Below are 16,892 nucleotides of genomic sequence, written 5' to 3'. Positions count from 1 at the left end.
CACAATCATCTAGGTATTCCTGGACACTCATTTCTCAGGTCCAGCACTTGTACAATCATTATCCAGACATTTCCAGTCTTTAAACAAGTCCTTTTCCTGTTGCCACCATCATTTCACTTTCCCCTGCCTTGATTGTCCAAGCCTTGCTCGGCTCTGACCTGTACCATTTTATTGTAAGAGCCCATTAGCCTGATGACTTATCGACCTCTTGGAGGACAGCAAGCAAAGTGGAGAGTAACAACTGAAATGGTAAATGGTGTACAATGGCGTCCATTTAGTACAGCCATTTGGCTCCACTCATTGACCTATGCAAGTGCAATGGTCAAGTGTACATCATCACTTGGTAATTTCTCTCAAGCTATGCTCGTGCATTTCTTCCCATGTAAGTCAATTGACAGCAGTTTGTCCCTTTTACAGGGCCACAGGGTAAATAGTATCATGGAAACACAACGGTTCCACAAGTATGAAATTGGACAATAAGATACAGATAAGCAGATTTTACCGCATATGTTACATCATAGTCTTTTGGAACAAAAGACTGATCTGCAAGATCTTCAAAGAAATCAGATAAAAGACCCAGTGTTTCCTCTGCAATTCTTTCATAGGTGGTTTCATCCAGCAAGCTACAAAGAAGAAAAATAGTTTCAGTCCTTCCTTGCTTCAACATTTTCTGCCACTTCCAAACACTGCAACAAACCTTCCTCTTAACAAAGAATTAGCGGTTTGTGTTGTAGAAATGTACTATTTACTCTCTTTCCATTTCCAAAAATTAATGAAACACACCATCAAAATGTAATTTAGTTCTTGGTTTCCCGGATCATGCCACAAATTGTTATTATTTAAATACAGTCTCATACATTGGGAGCATCTTAGTAGAGGACCTTTGTTTTGCAGATGTTGAATGTTAGGCCAATTCTCTCAGATGTGTCTGTAAATCAGTAGTGGCTTGGAACAAGAGTGATCTATGTCTTGCAGCTTAACTATGGAGTTTAGGTTTACTTTAGTTCTGAAAATGGGGATGATACAAGTTTTGCAAGTTCTGTTTCCTATGAATCCTATGGATTTCTTCCTCTCTATGGGAAGCTTGTTGGAAGTGACATAAAGCATTGTAGTAAGACTGGAAACAAGTCACAGGAATGGCCTGCATCGAAATTGGTTCTGTTGCGAGGAGGATCAGGGCTTACATATCATCATGATGCAAATGTAAGATAACACTTCTATAGTCCTTCCCAGTTGAAGCAGTCATATGCTTTAGTGAAGTCAAAAAAGGCCATGTTAATGCCCTCCCCACCTTTTAAATCTACTCCTTTTTTTTTCTCTAGTCCTGCCGAAGGGTGTCAGCCTGAAACATCGACTGTACTTTTTTCCATAGATGCTGCCTGGCCTGCTGTGTTCCTCCAGCATTGTGTCTGTGTGTGTTGCTTGGATTTCCAGCATCTGCAGGTTCTCTCCTGTTTATGTTAATGCTGTTCCTTGCTTTTCTGTTGAAGTTGTTCCATGGTGAAGTTTACATCTACTGTGACTCTAGTGGACAGAATCTACATTATAAGTCACACAGCCACTAGACAAAGGCAGTTGAGGAGGATCCTGGTGATGTGGTTGAGAGCAGGGAAACCTCTTTGTAGTTACGACAATTGGACAGTTTAGTTATTACTACATTGTCCCATGTAAGTTTGAAATGCATAGATTAGCTGCCACTTTCTCTACTCCACATGGCACTTTTGAACATCTAAATCTCAAGTAATCAAATGAATAATTGAGGAAATATGTTGGAGAAGATGATTGGGCTTTAACTTTAGGTGGTCAGCAGTTTACAGGAATCAGGCAGTAGGAGGGGGATTCTTGGAGACAAGATGGAAGAGAGATTGAAATGTTGATTTTGTGGTCAACAAATTAACTGTTACAACTTTTTGTTGTCAAGGTGAACAAACCCTTTCTATTTGATACCCCAAATCAGAAATACCATAATGAATGGTAAATCCTCAAATTACTGAAGTTCTGTTACTCTCCTCTTCCAAATGTCTTTACGTCATTATGCTTTTGTTGTGTTGGTAATAGGATATGTCAACACAAACCCAAATTAATTTATAAGACAAATTACTAACTGTGACCAAATGAGACATTACAAGCATCTAGAAAATATATGCAGTTAGAAACTACACACATTCAATATGTAAAGAATGCACACGTGCATTTTCGCATATACTGTGGACTATACTGACATGCCGTTACATGTACAGCATGCTCAAGTGTACACCTGCACAGCCAACCAACAGACACAGACACACACACACACACACACGCAGTGAGCACTGACAACCCATACTACATGCACATATTACATACAGATACCGTGCACACAGACCAATGAACAAAACCTTTTGTCATTCTAGGATACCTTGTTTTTTCCATTCTTCTTAGAATCGAGGAATGGATCTCTTTTTGGAGCATTAAGCATTTTTCTGAATGGAAATTCTGCAAAAGATAACATGATACAGGATTAGTTTAGTGAAATTCCTTCAAATGATCATTTAGCTAAGAAAAGGTTTGCACGTATTAAGAAATCCGACTAAAACATCACTAAAAAGACCATTTCTGAGGTAAATTATGTTAAATTACCACCACAAACAGTGAAGGGGCGAGCGATGGCAAGGCGAGTTTGGGGGATGAGGCAAGATAGTGTGTTGCAGAATCAATGCAGATGGAGTGAGCACTTCAGAGAGCAGAAGTCCGGAACCAGGGCAGAGGAGCTCTGATATCCATACAGCTGTCCTAGGTGCGAGATTGGATCGCTCTGGGCATTGAGAGAAGTCAGGGCAGAGGAGATTTAATGCCCATACACCTGGCCTGTGTGTGAGGCTGCATTGAATTGGGCACAAAGAGGAGAAATCAAGACCGGGGCACGGGGGCTCTGACGCCAATACAACTGGCCCAGGTGCGAGCTTGGATGGCTCTAGGCACAGAGAAGAGAAATCAGGAGCTCTGATCCCCATACAACTAGCCCGGGTGTGAAGGTGGATTGCTTTGGGCGCTAAGCTGATTTGAAGAGCTTGAGAGTGGCTTTGTGTGGGGCGGTGAAAGCTGGGCCTAGAGTGAGTTGCTGGTGGTGCCATCAAGGCCCGGAACCCTTCACAGTAGGTTCCAGTGCAAGGTGTGATCCGCTGTTTAGCCAATTTAATCGCTGGTCCAGATCGGAGGCGAGAGACAACTTCAACCACTCTCCACGATGTTTTCTCCTCTCTCTAGGACGCTTGAACCTTTCACTCTTCTGTTGTCTGGTTAGATTTAACTGTGGCCCAGACAGACTGAAAGAAAAGACAGGGTGTCAGGATCCAAGGCGAGAGCTGATTTTGCTTGCTCTCCATAATGGTCACTCCTCTCTCCACGGCACAGAGGCTATGAAGACTGCCCCGGCTGCTGTGCTCTGTGCCTGCTAGTATGATGAACTGATAAGCAAGGCTTCGGGCCTACTCTGAGGTTCGGATCTGATGACTCAATTTGGTTTGGAATGTTGTTGTTTGCTTGATTTGTGTTTTGTTCCTTTCTCCTGCACATCGGGTGTAGGCTTTTTTTCTTTAGTTGGGCTCTTTCAGGTTTCTTGCTTTGTGGCTACCTGTGAGCAAACAAATCTCAAAGCTGTATAACTTATACATTATTTGATAATAAATGTTCTTTGAACAATCAGCTAATGGTCAAAAGCTTAATGGGCAGGCTCTGTGATATATCTATCACAGAAACCACAAACCCCAGCCAAAATGCAAGCTCAATCTTCACTAATGAATTAGCAGTTATGACAGGAAATGCACAGAATTAGACAATACACAGTTGACTATCAGCTCATTTCACAAACATACCCAAAGTAGAGTTTAATATTCCATTCCAACATACCCCCATTGTTTCTAATGTCACTATCAACATAATCCTCTATTCCTTATTCCTGCACGTCCTTACCTAAATGCATTTGTGCTGTACACCTCAACCACTCCATAAGGAAGTACGTTCCACATTTTCTGGCTAAAGGAATTTCATTTGAATGGAGAGCTGGTGATTAGCAAGTTGGAGAATATTACAGAGATGCATAATGATAAATAGGGATGAGGCTGAAAAGGAGTTTAAGGTATGAAAATTAAAAATTGGGAGTAGAAGTCTGAGTTTGCCCTTTGAATTTGTATAATATTGATCAAGATCATGAGTAATCTCATTCAACACTATTCCCATACGTCTTGATTTCCTTCATATCTCCTAAGAATATCCAGGAATGAAATGGAATTTGTCTCTTGATTTCAAGAGACTGGCTAAGGAATCTCTACTTTGAATGAACTTGAGGAGTGAGTCTCCAAAGCCCTCTGGGGTACAGAGTTCCAAAGATTCACCACCATCTGCACAAAGAAAATTTTCATCCCCTTCAGACAGGGACTACCTCTTGAACAAGCCTTGGGCAAACTGCTTGCAAACAGGTCATTGTAAACTGTCCCGCGATTAGGCTAGGGTTGCTGGGCAGTGCAGCTCAAAGGGCCAGAAGGGCTTGTTCCGCGTTGTTTCTCAATAAATAAATAAACAAATGCCTAGGCTTATTAAGTACTACCAGTTGACTCATCTACCCAAAACGTTAATTGATTTCTCCCATCACAACTGCTGCTTGACTGCATGACATAACTTGTGCCAGACCTTCAATAAAGTAAGCACACCTCCTGAAGCTCTTTGTGTTCTCTGCACACTACATGTTATGCATTCTCCATGTTTAGCAAAAATTCAGTTTATCCATCTTATCTGCGACTCTGGTGGTGTCAGATGAGCAGATTTTCAAAGTCATTCAATGTTTTTCCTGTTAACACTCCAAAAATAGCAATTCACCTTGTTTTAAAGGTGTTAAACATCTTAACAAAAAAGAAAACGAATACTTCAGTGAACCTGGTAATTTTAAAAGATGTATGGAACTGGGGCCTTAGTGAGTCACAATGCTGTGCAGAAGTATTATCTGGTGAGCCCAGTCTGAACTTTTGGGGTTTCTGAATTATCATACGGATTATGAGAACCCAGATGGCACAAACAGTAAATATTGTCACAGATCAAAACTCGATACAATGTAGAGCAGTGAGAATTATCCAAAAAAAAGCACAGAAATGTTAGCAAGATGAAGGAGCTTGTTGTCACACTAAGGAAGCAGGGACCGGGGGGGGGGGGGGGGGGGGTGCGGGGTTGTAGGGTTTGAACACAACCCTAATGGAGATTCTGCAAAGAAAGTTGATAGCTTCGAATTCCTAGGCATCCATGTCACCAGCAACTTTCACAATGAAGTGGTGATCAAGAAAGCACACTAGGGTATATACTTTCTTGGGTGTTTGATGAGATTCAACTTGTTCATGAAAATTTGAACTCCTAAAGACACACAGTATAAAGTATACAATGGAGAGTATCTCGAGCTGATGTAACAACTGCTCAGTTTTGGACCCACAGAAGCCACAGTGGTAGGCACTGCTCAGTCTATCACAGGTCTCCCACTTCCTTCCATCCCATCCATCTTCGTGGTATTGCATTCAGGAAAGCTAACAGCATAGTCAAAGATATCTGCCATCCTGGCCATTTCCTGGCTCTCTTTTATCTTTTAGTAGAAACAAGGGCTTGAAAGCTTGAACAACCCATCTTAGGACAGCCTCTTCCCCACTGCTATCAGACTTCTGAACCAGTATCTTTCGCGTCTCTTTCTCCGTAGTACTGACACATTCTCAACCCCTTAATCCTACCCCCTCTGTTCCTGTCACTGCAGCATTTCCTTTTGCATGCTTTCAGTTAACACTGCTATACTCTGCACCATTCCATTACAAACACGCTGGATGAACTCAGCAAGTCAAGCAGCATCCGCTGAAACGAGCAGTCAATGTTTCAGGCCAAGACCCTTCATCAGGACGAAGGGTCTCAGCCCGAAACGTTGACTGCTCGTTTCAACGGATGCTGCCCGACCTGTTGAGTTCACCCAGCATGTTTGTATGTGCTGATTTGACCACAGCATCCGCAGTGTATTTTGTGTGCACCATTCCATTGTTTTGCACTGGCTGTATACATTTTGTGTTTATTATTACCATGAATATGGTTTGCTCTGTGAGCTTTGCATGAAGAAGGAACGCCATTCCACTCCGGTGTGTATGACCTAATCTGAAACTGAATCACTCATATTTTTTGATCTGTGCACATGTCCATACCAGTAATATCACACTCTCTGCAAGAAGTTCACACCTGTGCAACAGCCATACTTGGTAGCTAAAAGCAGGTATAATAGTATTATTTAAACAGTACCTGATAGGTACGTGGAGGGGTGGGACTCACAGGGATGTCGAGGTAGGGTGAATACAGGAATCTTAAACTAGCTGCATGGGCATGAACAGGTTGGACTGAAAGGTCTGTATCAGATTCCGATTCTGTTAACACATATTCACCAAAACATACAGCAAAATATGTTGTTTGTATTTATAGTAATGTGTTAGGGGCAGCCTGCAAGTCTCCCTACCTATTCCAGCGCCAACATGTTGGGGCAGAACAACAATGGCAAAACAAGCCCCTTTTCCCCATCCCTCTCACCCACCCACAGATGCGTCTCCAACTCCCAGTGTCCTAACTTCCAGACCATTGGGCCTTGACTTTCGGACTTGCTGACTTCAGTCTTCAGCTTTCAACTTCGGCAGTGACCCAGGACTCGCCACCCATGGGGCTTGAATTCCTGGCCTCACATCTCAGAAATGCATGAGCTTCTTACCCTGGTACTTGCCAGCTTGGGTGATGGGGGGGGAGGGGGCAGAGGTCCATCTCTGGCCCAGACTCAGAGACAATAGACAGTATGTGCAGGAGTAGGCCATTCGGCCCTTCTAGCCAGCACCGCCATTCACTGTGATCATGGCTGATCATACACAATCAGTACCACGTTCCTGCCCTCTCCCCATATCCCTTGACCCCGCTATCTATAAGAGCTCTATCTAACTCCCTCTTGAATGCATCCAGAGACTTGGCCTCCAATGCCTTCCGGGGCAGAGCATTCCACATATCCACCACTCTCTGGGTAAAAAAGTTTTTCCACATCTCTGTTCTAAATGGCCTATCCCTTATTCTTAAACTGTGGCCTCTAGTTCTGGACCCACCCATCAGCAGGAACATGCTTCCTGCCTCCAGCGTGTCCAATCCCTTAATAATCTTATATGTTTCAATCAGATCCCCTCTCATTCTTCTAAATTCCAGTGTATACAAGCCCAGTCGCTCCAATCTTTCAACATATGACAGTCCCGCCATTCCAGGAATTAACCTTGTGAACCTACGCTGCACTCCCTCAATAGCAAGAATGTCCTTCCTCAAATTTGGAGACCAAAACTGCACACAATACTCCAGGTGGGGTCTCACCAGGGCCCTGTACAGCTGCAGAAGGATCTCTTTACTCCTATACTCAATTCCTCTTGTTATAAAGGCCAGCATGCCATTAGCTTTCTTCATTGCCTGCTGTACCTGCATGCTTGCTTTCATTGACTGATGTATAAGAACACCTAGATCTCATTGTACTTCCCCTTTTCCTAACTTGACTCCATTTAGATAGTAATCTGCCTTCCTGTTTTTGCCACCAAAGTGGATAACCTCACATTTATCCACATTAAACTGCATCTGCCACACATTTGCCCACCCACCCAATCTGTCCAAGTCACTCTGCATTCTCATAACATCCTCCTGACATTTCACACCGCCACTCAGCTTTGTGTCATCAGCAAATTTGCTAATGTTACTTTTAATCCCTTCATCTAAGTCATTAATGTATATTGTAAACAGCTGCAGTACCAGCACCGAACCTTGCGGTACCCCACTGGTCACAGCCTGCCATTCCGAAAGGGACCCGTTAATCGCTACTCTTTGTTTCCTGTCAGACATCAGGCCTCCACATTTCAGGTTCAGTTACTTTGGTCTTCAACTTTCCGTATTCGACCACATGGACCTCTGCTCCCAGGACTCACCATTCTGGGTGTCAACCACCCTTGTCCATGGGGACAACCGACCTGACATCTATCCACAGGGATCACTGGCCTTCTACTATGGGGCGCTCTGACTGAACTCTGACTGTCCTGGATTGTTATTTACTGCCTCTGACTCTAACTGACCTTATTGCTGTCCCTAAACCCTAACCTGTCCCCTATCTTCCTGAGCTGCCCCCAAAACCATCCCTACAAACCTAAAAAAACATAATCTGAGCCACCACTCCAAAGGAGACTTCAACTCAGTGTGGAAGGTCAAACTGTTTCCACTGTATTTCTCCATGATGTTATGTTGCTTTTGCAATGGGAGGGATTTCACACAGCCCTGCACTTATTACGATTGTAGTTCTTCAGTGTGTAACAAACATTTGGTGACGTTTTACACCCTCTAGTAGTGGAATGCAGTAATGCAGCCTGACGCTCCATCTGGTGGAACAAGGAGAAATTGTTACAAGGGAACACAAGGTAACCAGAAAAGAATCAAACAGGGAGATGAGATTTTTCTTTACAAAGCTTTTATGATGTATAATGTGTGGGCTGATAGGGATGCAGAAATAAATTCAGTAAGAACTTCCAGAAGTAAATTGGACAGTAACTTAAATGGAGAGGTAAAAAGTAACATGGGAATGGAACTAACCAGATTACTAGTTTAACTATGTGGTGAAAAGAAACTGGGCTACAAGTGGGTCCCTTCTGTGATAATTTTATGATGTTGACTACTTGCTCAAAACTATGTTGACTCTGTGGCTGTGAGTATCCTGATCTTCCTAAGAAGTTTAAAATTATATTTGTAACAACTGTGCAGCTCCAAAGACCACTACATGAAGTCATTCCTACCCTCGGCCATTAGGCTCTATAATGAGTCAACCTGTAGCCGGGTAAGCAATGACACTCTCCTGTTAGACTGCTTGAGGTGGCTTATTTTTTTATTCTTTCTTACTTGTCTTCTAATATTTGTATATCTGTGCACTTGTAATGCTTCTATGGGACTGTAATTTCTTTCCTCTGGGTTCAATAAAGTATCTACCTATCCAAATTTCCTCCCCATGGGGTTTGATTTTTGACATTAGAATCAAGGCAGGGGTCAGAGCAGGAAGAGCCAGCAGAAGACAGCCAGAAAAATGTCAAAATCAGTTTCCACTTTGAACATCATCACACGTTAAGTGTATCACCATAAGATTAATGAAGAGGAATTAATGATAACTCTAAGATTGGCACTTTTCCACAGATAAAATTCATATAACCAATCATATAAAAATGTCAATGAAACAATGAAAAAGGAAGTATCAAGAAATGAATAAAATTTGATTGACAAGACGGATTTGTTGAACTCTCTCACATTTGAATGAAAAGACTGTGATTTCAGGTCCATTCCACAGATTTGATCAAGGAGGATTAAGAATCAGGTTCAACTTTAATTGCTATATACATGTATTAGGTATTTTCTGTGGTGTGTTGGTGCACGCCACTAAAATATCAATTATAATAATAAAGAATTATATAAAAATTTGGACTCCTTTACTCTTGAATCGCTATTCTATCTAAACTAGTCATGACCTTATACTTCACAGTGTTCTTTGCTCCAAGAACAGCTCAGCTTCCCCACTTGAAACTTATGGCTGAATTCCCTCATCCTGGAACTATATTAGTAAATCTTTTCTACACCCTTTTCAGGATCTAAATATCCTTAAACGTCCAATATTGGATGTATTTGTTCAGATGTGGCCCAAACATTGTTTCATGCAACATAACCTCACCACTTTCGTACTCGATGCTCCCATCCCTGTCATCTCATATACATTACTAGCCTCTCTTTCAATAAGCTCAGCCACACTCAGGTTCCTCTGTTTCTACATACCCTTTAGAAGTGTATCATTTCATCTATATGTCATTTTTTTCCTGCCAAAATATCACTTCTAACATATAGCGCAGACATTAGCGCAGTGCTTTACAGCACCGGTGATTGGGGTTTAATTCCTGCCACTAACTGTAAGGAAATTGTGCATTCTATCAGCGACCCTACGTGATTCCTCCAGGTGCTCTGGTTTACTCCCATATCTCAAAGGTGTACAGGTTAGGGCTAATAAGATATAGCCTTGCTATGTTGGTGCCAGAAGTATAGCAACAATTGAGGCAGCCCCAGCAAACCCTTGATTGTTGGCCATTGTTGTAAATGAGGCATTTTACTGCATATTTTGATGTACATATGGCAAATAATGCTAATGTTTAAATCTTCATACTTTACTGTTTAAAATTCCATCTGCCTATTATGTGTCCACTCTACCATAACATGATTATCCTCTTTCCCATACACCTCACTAGGCCAGTAGTTGCAATCTTGTTGGCCCACTACTAACCATAATCCATTCAATTTGTTCTGTCGTTATCACTTTATATTTAATGAAGGATTTTTGATTTCTTCTGTGTGAACTGCTATTTCCTTTACATTGTCTCCATTTGTCCACTATTTAGCCATTCATTTTCTGTTTCAGTAAGGCTGTCACTTGCAGCTTATTCATTCTTAAATGTATCCCCATACTCCAGTCCAAGAGTAGGAGAATGTGCCGCCCAAACTTCTTGAGCCCTTTTAGAATGTAAGTTTTTATTGGATTCACCCAAAACTCCATTCTATTAAACTGAAAAATGCAGTCTCAAGCTTATTGCATACAACAAACCCACCATCTTATGTATTAATATTTATTGTGTTTTTTTTAAACGATTGTGTTCTTTTTCTTCTCGTGTGTCTTTTGTGCTGCTTCGGATCCGGAGTAACCACTATTTCGTTCTCCTCAAAATTTGTGTGTAATGATTTTCAACCATCTTTAATCTTGAATGCCTTGAACCATCTGGTAAGTTGTCTTTCCACTCCCTCTGAAGCAAGTAGGCACACTAATTATATGGCCAAAAGCAGTGATGACATAAACCGAAAGTAAAATTTATTCGTATCAGTTTTCTTCCCCAGATGATGGTTCTGCCTTGTCTTCTTTCACATTTGCCGAATTGTATTTGACTGATGAGCCATCAACCATTGCCCTCGGGCTATGTCACAGAGCCGCAAAAATCGGAGTGTAGAGAAGGCGTGTTTTAGATAAGTGACAGTACTGATTAAGGAGGGACAAATGATAAGCAAGCCTGAGATAGAAATTCCCTCCATAAATGCTACCTGATTTGCTGAATTTGCCCAGCATTTTGAGTTTTGCCCTAGGTCGGGGGTCGGCAACCCGTCTGTTGCTTTGGGAAATAATTGGTCAGTATTTAATTATTTCATTTTAAATGTCAAACGGGTTTTGCGGCTCCCAGTGTTTTCTTTTCTGTGGGAAACGGGTCCAAGTGGCTCTTTCAGTGGTAAAGGTTGCTGACCCCTGACCTAGGTAGAGAGGTCGGGTGTTGAGTTGACCGAGAGCGTTCCGGATTGGCTTAAATAGACGAGCATGACGTCAACGATTCAAGGCACGCGGGGCAAAGGTGTACCAATAACATCGCAAAACAGGAAGAGGGCGGGATATCCGGTCGGTTGAAGCCAAGGGGGTGAAATGCGGGCGCAAAATAACGGCCGGAAAAGCCAGTAGCACGTGAATGGAGGTGTAAAAGGACAATAATAAAACATCAGGAGCTGGAACAAGGACTCACCGTGGGAAAGCGGCTAATTGCGTGCCGCAGACCCCTGATGTTTGTCGGCCTCGGGTAGCGAGCAAACTGTTGGATCACTGGGCAGAGGCAAAGGCGGCTCCGGTTCAGAATGCCTGCCATTGTCACCGGCAGGCTAGCGCTGTCATGCAACGTCCGGTAGTCGCGCCCCGGCTCGGGTATGACTGGCATGAAACCGACCGGAAGGGACAGCGGCAGGAATGCGCATGCGTACCGTTTGGACGGGGCGGGATCACTTCAATACGTAGGTGAAAGCTGGGTTGTACGCATGCGCGCTGTACTGGGCATGGCGGTGGGTGTGTACGCGTTCCTCCCGAAGCGGATTTACAAAGCGATACGTGCTGTGTCTTCCAGCGCTAAAGTAGAATTACCTCGAGCAGCAAGAATGCTCTCCTTTCCAAACTACTGAACCTTCCGGAAAACTGCCGCCACTCTGCATTTGAAGTAATTGGTTTATTATTGCCGCTATGTACCAACATGCAGCGAAAAGATTCTTTAGCATGTGTTGGATCATTCTATATAGAATAAACATCTCATACTAAAGTAAAAGAAAAATAGAATGCAGAATGTAGTCATAGCCATTGACCCCAGGGTTGTGCATAGTGACATATAGGTACTTTGATAATAAAATTAACTTTGAACTTTAAAACAAGCCCTTTGGTCGAAGCTAATCACACCGCTGGTCCCACCTGCCAGGTTCAGCCTACATCCCTCCAAGCACCTATCCAATTGTCTCTCGGACGTTGCAGTTGCACCCATCTCAACCACTTCTTTAGGCAGGTAATTTCAGGTACCTCTGTGTAAAGAAGTTACCTCTCATGTTTCTTACACCTTTCCCCTTTTGTATTGTGCCTTCTAGCTTTGGACTCCCTACAGAAAAAGACTGAACGGTCACCTTATTCATACCCCTCAGGATTTTATAAATTTCTATCAGGTCATCCCTCATTCTCCTAAATGCCAAGAAATAAAGATCCATTGTGGCCAAGTTCTCCCTATAACTCAGGCAGCATCCTTGTAAATGTCCTCTGCACCCTTTATGGTTTCCACATCCTTCCGGTAACGAGGCTACCAGAACTGAGCACACTACTTCCAAGTGGAGTCTGATTAATGAAGGCCAATACAGCTTATGCCTTCTTAACCACAGGGTCAACCTGCGCAGCTGCTTTGAGTGTCCTATGGACTCGGACCCCAAGATCCCTCTGATCCTCCACGCTGCCAAGAGTCTTACCATTAATATAATATTCTGCCATCATATTTGACCTACCAAAATGAACCATTTCACACTTAGCTGGGTTGAACTCCATCTGCCACTTCTTAGCCCAGTTTTGCATCTCATCAATGTCCCGCTGTAACCTCTGACAGCCCTCCACACTATCCACAACATCCTCAACCTTTGTCAGCAAATTTACTAACCCATCCCTCTGCTTCCTCATCCAGGTCATTTATAAAAATCACGAAGAGTAAGGGTCCCTGATCAGATCCCTGAGGCACTCCACTGGTGACCGACCTCCATGCAGAATATGACCTGTCTGCAACCACTCTTTGCCTTCTGTGGGCAAGCCAGTTCTGGATCCACAAAGCATTATATCCCCTTGGATCCCATGCCTCCTTACTTTCTCAATACTTCCTTGCATGGGGTACCTCATCAAATGCCTTGCTTAAATCCATATACTCTACATGTACTGCTCTTCCTTCAATGTGATTAGTCACATCCTCAAAAAATTCAATCAGGCTCGCAAGGCACAACCTGCCCTTGACAAGGCCATGGTGACTATTCCTAATCTTATTATCTCTCCAAGTGTTTATAAATCCTGCCTCTCAGGATCTTCTCCAACTTACCAACCACTGAAGTAAGACACACTGATCTATAATTTCCTGGGCTATCTCAACTCCCCTTCCTGAATAAAGGAACAACATCTGCACCCTCCAATCCTCCAGAACCTCTCCCATCCCCATTGATGATGCAAAGATCATTGCCAGAGGCTCAGCAATCTCCTGCCTCATCTCCCACAGTAGCCTGGGGTGCATCTCATCCAGTCCCAGCGACTTATTCAACTTGATGCTTTCCAAGGTGACCAAAACTACGTAAATAATACTCAAGGTTAGCCTTATAACAACTTGTATAACTCCACCATAGTATCCTGACTCCTAAGCTTGTTGGCTTGACTGCTGAAGGCCATTATGCAGAATGCCTTCTTCACAACTTTGTATGGTCACTGTCAGTGAATTTTGCTCTTTTAACACTTAAATAAGAAAAATAACAAGTAACTTATCAAGGAAGTTCAGTGCAGGTGGATGAATAAAGCGACAAGGCCATGACAAGATAGACAGAGATCAAGATTTAATCTTTATATTCAAAGTTCTTTTCACACCAGATGGTGGCATCTGTTCTCAAGATCTTTTTATCTTCTGTCCAGTAGGAGGGGAGAAAAGAGAATGACTGGAATGGGCGGGTCTTGATGTTGGCTGTTTTTCCAAGGTAGCAGAAAATGTAGGCAGGGTCAATAGAGAGAAGACTGATATGTGCAATGGACTTTATTATGCATACAACTCTGGAATTTCTTGTGGTCTGTGGAGCAGTTTGGCAGTGCAGTTACCATGTCAATCTGTGATGTACCTGAATAAGATCCTTTCTATGGTACATCAAATGAAAGCTTTTTAGTCATGGGGACATGCCAAATTTCCTTAGCCTTTATCCTTTCCTCGGAAGTAGAGATGCTGGTGACTGTTTTGTGGCTACAGCATCCACGTGGCTGAAGCTAGACTAGTTATTGGTGGTACTTATACCTCAGAACTTGAAACTCTCAATCATCTCTACAATTGATGGAGACAGGTATTTGCTCTGCCTGCTTGAAGTTATTGACCAGCTCATATTTACTGACATCAAGAGAATGTTTGTTTCTTGACACCATGCCACTCCACATGCAGTTGCTGTTGTCTGAAAAGTACACTACTCCAATGGCTTCACGATTCTCCGCAAAGACAGGACAGCTGAGTCTTTTAAGGGCAGAGGTGGTGGAGTATGCTGTATGATTAACTCATCGTGGTGTTCAAACACATCAGTTCTGTCCCAGTCCTGTTCAGCTGAACTGAAACACCAAGAAGTCAAATGCCATCCATTTTATCTTCTCGGTGTTTTTTGCTGTCGTCCTGGTAGCAGTGTACTTTCCACTTTAAGCCAACATCAGGCAACACTGGAGGAGTTGAGAAACATAATCAATAGGCACAAAACTGCACATCCTGATGCCTTTGCTATCATTGTGGGAGATTTCAACCAGTAATCTGAACAACTACTACCAACGTATCACCTGTGGAACCAGAGGAGCTAACACACTTGACCACTGTAATGCCACCATCAAGAATGGTTACCGTGCCATCCTATACCCACACTTTGGCAAGTCCGATCATCTGGCTGTACTTCTATTTCCAGGATATCGGCAGAGACTAAAGACTGCAGCATCAGTGGTGAGGACCAAGAAGGTATGGTCAAGGGAGATGAAGGAGCACTTACAAGACTTACACGAGTTGGTAGACTGGACAATATTTAGGGATTCATCAGGGTCTGAATACGCCACAGTGTGGATGAGTAATGCCTTTAAGAACATATCAGACATATCCAAACCAAATGTCCTGGATAAAGTAAGAGCTTTGTACTCTGCTGGGGCTAGATTTATGGCATTCAAGACCAGTTACCTCGAATTATACAACACCTCCAGATACAACTTATGGTTTTAGGAGTGAGGAAACAATTCTGATTGAGGTTTGAGATGGAATCAGATGCACATCAGCTCCGGCAGGGTTTGCAGGCTATTACTTCTTATAAAACCTAATATCATGAATGGTTGTATGCTTCACTCCTAGATGAACTGAACACCTTTCATGCATGCTTTGAGGGGAGAATATAACTACACCTCTGCAAATCCATACAGCAAATGGTGACCCTGTAAACTCTGTCTTGGAGGCAGGTGTCAGAAGAAAAGACCATAAGACCGAAAGACATAGGAGGCCCATCGGATCTGCTCCATTTTTCCATTAGATCTGAGATATTAGCTCTCAACATCATTCTCCTGTCTTCTCCCTGTAGCCTTTGAATCGCTTACTAATCGAAAACTTATCAACCTCTGCTTTAAATATATTCAATGCATGTGGCAACAAATTCCACAGGTTCACTACCATCTGATTCAAGAAATTCCTCCTTATTTCTGTTCTAAATGGACATCCCTCTAGCGAAAGACTGTGCCCCCTAGTCCTTCACTTACCCACTATAGGAAACATCCTCTCTATCCAGTCCTTTTAATGCTTGATGAATTTCAATGAAATCGCACCTCATTCTTTTAAGCTCCAGTGAGTCAGGATTCAGAGACATCTAACACTTCTCATACATTAACCATTTCATTCCCAGTATCATTATCGTGAACGTCCTTTCGACCCTCTCCAAAGCTAGCAAATTTTTACTTAGGTAAGTGGCCGAAAACTGCTCACAATATTCCAAGTGTGATCTGACCAATGCATTATAAAGCCTCACCATTACATCCTTAGTTTTATATTCTAGTCCTCTCTAAATGAATATTAGAATTGCATTTGACTTCCCTACCTAAAAGTTAACCTTCAAGGAAGCTTGCACAAGAATATGCCTTTATTCCTTCTACCAAGGTGCACAATCATATACTTCCCTACACTATATTCTTTCTTTGCCCATTCTCCAAATCTGTCTATATCTTTCTGCTGTCTCCCTGCTTCCTTAACACTACTTGCCCCTCCACCTATCTTCATATCATCCACAAACCTGGCCACAAAGCAGAGTATTCTAACTGTTGCATCACTGTCTGGTATGGAGGGGCCACTGCACTGCACATGAAAAAGGTGTAAACTCAGCTGGCTCCATCATGGGCATTAGCCTTCCCAGCATCCAGGACAGCTTCAAAGGGCAATGCCTCAAAAAGGCAGCATCCATCGTTAAGGACCCCCATCACCAAGGACATGTCCTCTTTTCATTGCGATCATCAGGGAGGTGTCACAGGAGTCAACATTTCAGACACAGCTTTTTCTCCTGACCAAGTTTTTAAAAGGACATGAACACTGCCTGAGTATTTTTCCCATCTTTTTGCCCTGCTTATTTAATTTAATTTTGTATATAAATATACTTATTTATAGGGTTTTTTTAAAACTATATATTGCAATGCACTGCTGTCACAAAACAACAAATTTCATGACAATTGGTATAGATTGTAGCCATTGCTT

The 16,892-nt window shown here is 42.6% G+C and overlaps 1 protein-coding gene across 2 annotated transcripts in view; it reads right to left on the bottom strand.

The window, feature by feature from the left end:
* The window catches only part of fxn (frataxin), a 33,185-nt gene extending 21,083 nt beyond the window's left edge, over positions 1-12,102 (bottom strand). The window contains exons 1-3 of one of the 2 annotated variants that reach the window (XM_059974735.1): positions 11,634-12,102; positions 2,399-2,475; positions 503-623 (exon numbers count right to left, since the gene is read on the bottom strand). In XM_059974735.1, coding sequence (XP_059830718.1) covers positions 503-623; positions 2,399-2,475; positions 11,634-11,822 — 387 coding nt within the window. In that variant the 5' untranslated portion in view covers positions 11,823-12,102. The remainder of the gene's footprint in view (positions 1-502; positions 624-2,398; positions 2,476-11,633) is intronic. The other variant, XM_059974734.1, reaches the window with a different exon arrangement.
* Positions 12,103-16,892: the final 4,790 nt, after the last annotated feature.

This window comes from Hypanus sabinus, chromosome 7, assembly GCF_030144855.1.
Source record: "Hypanus sabinus isolate sHypSab1 chromosome 7, sHypSab1.hap1, whole genome shotgun sequence".
Taxonomy (NCBI): Eukaryota; Metazoa; Chordata; class Chondrichthyes; order Myliobatiformes; family Dasyatidae; genus Hypanus; species Hypanus sabinus.
The sequence above is the reverse complement of the archived record's forward strand: the minus strand, read 5'-3'. Positions and strand labels throughout refer to the sequence as shown.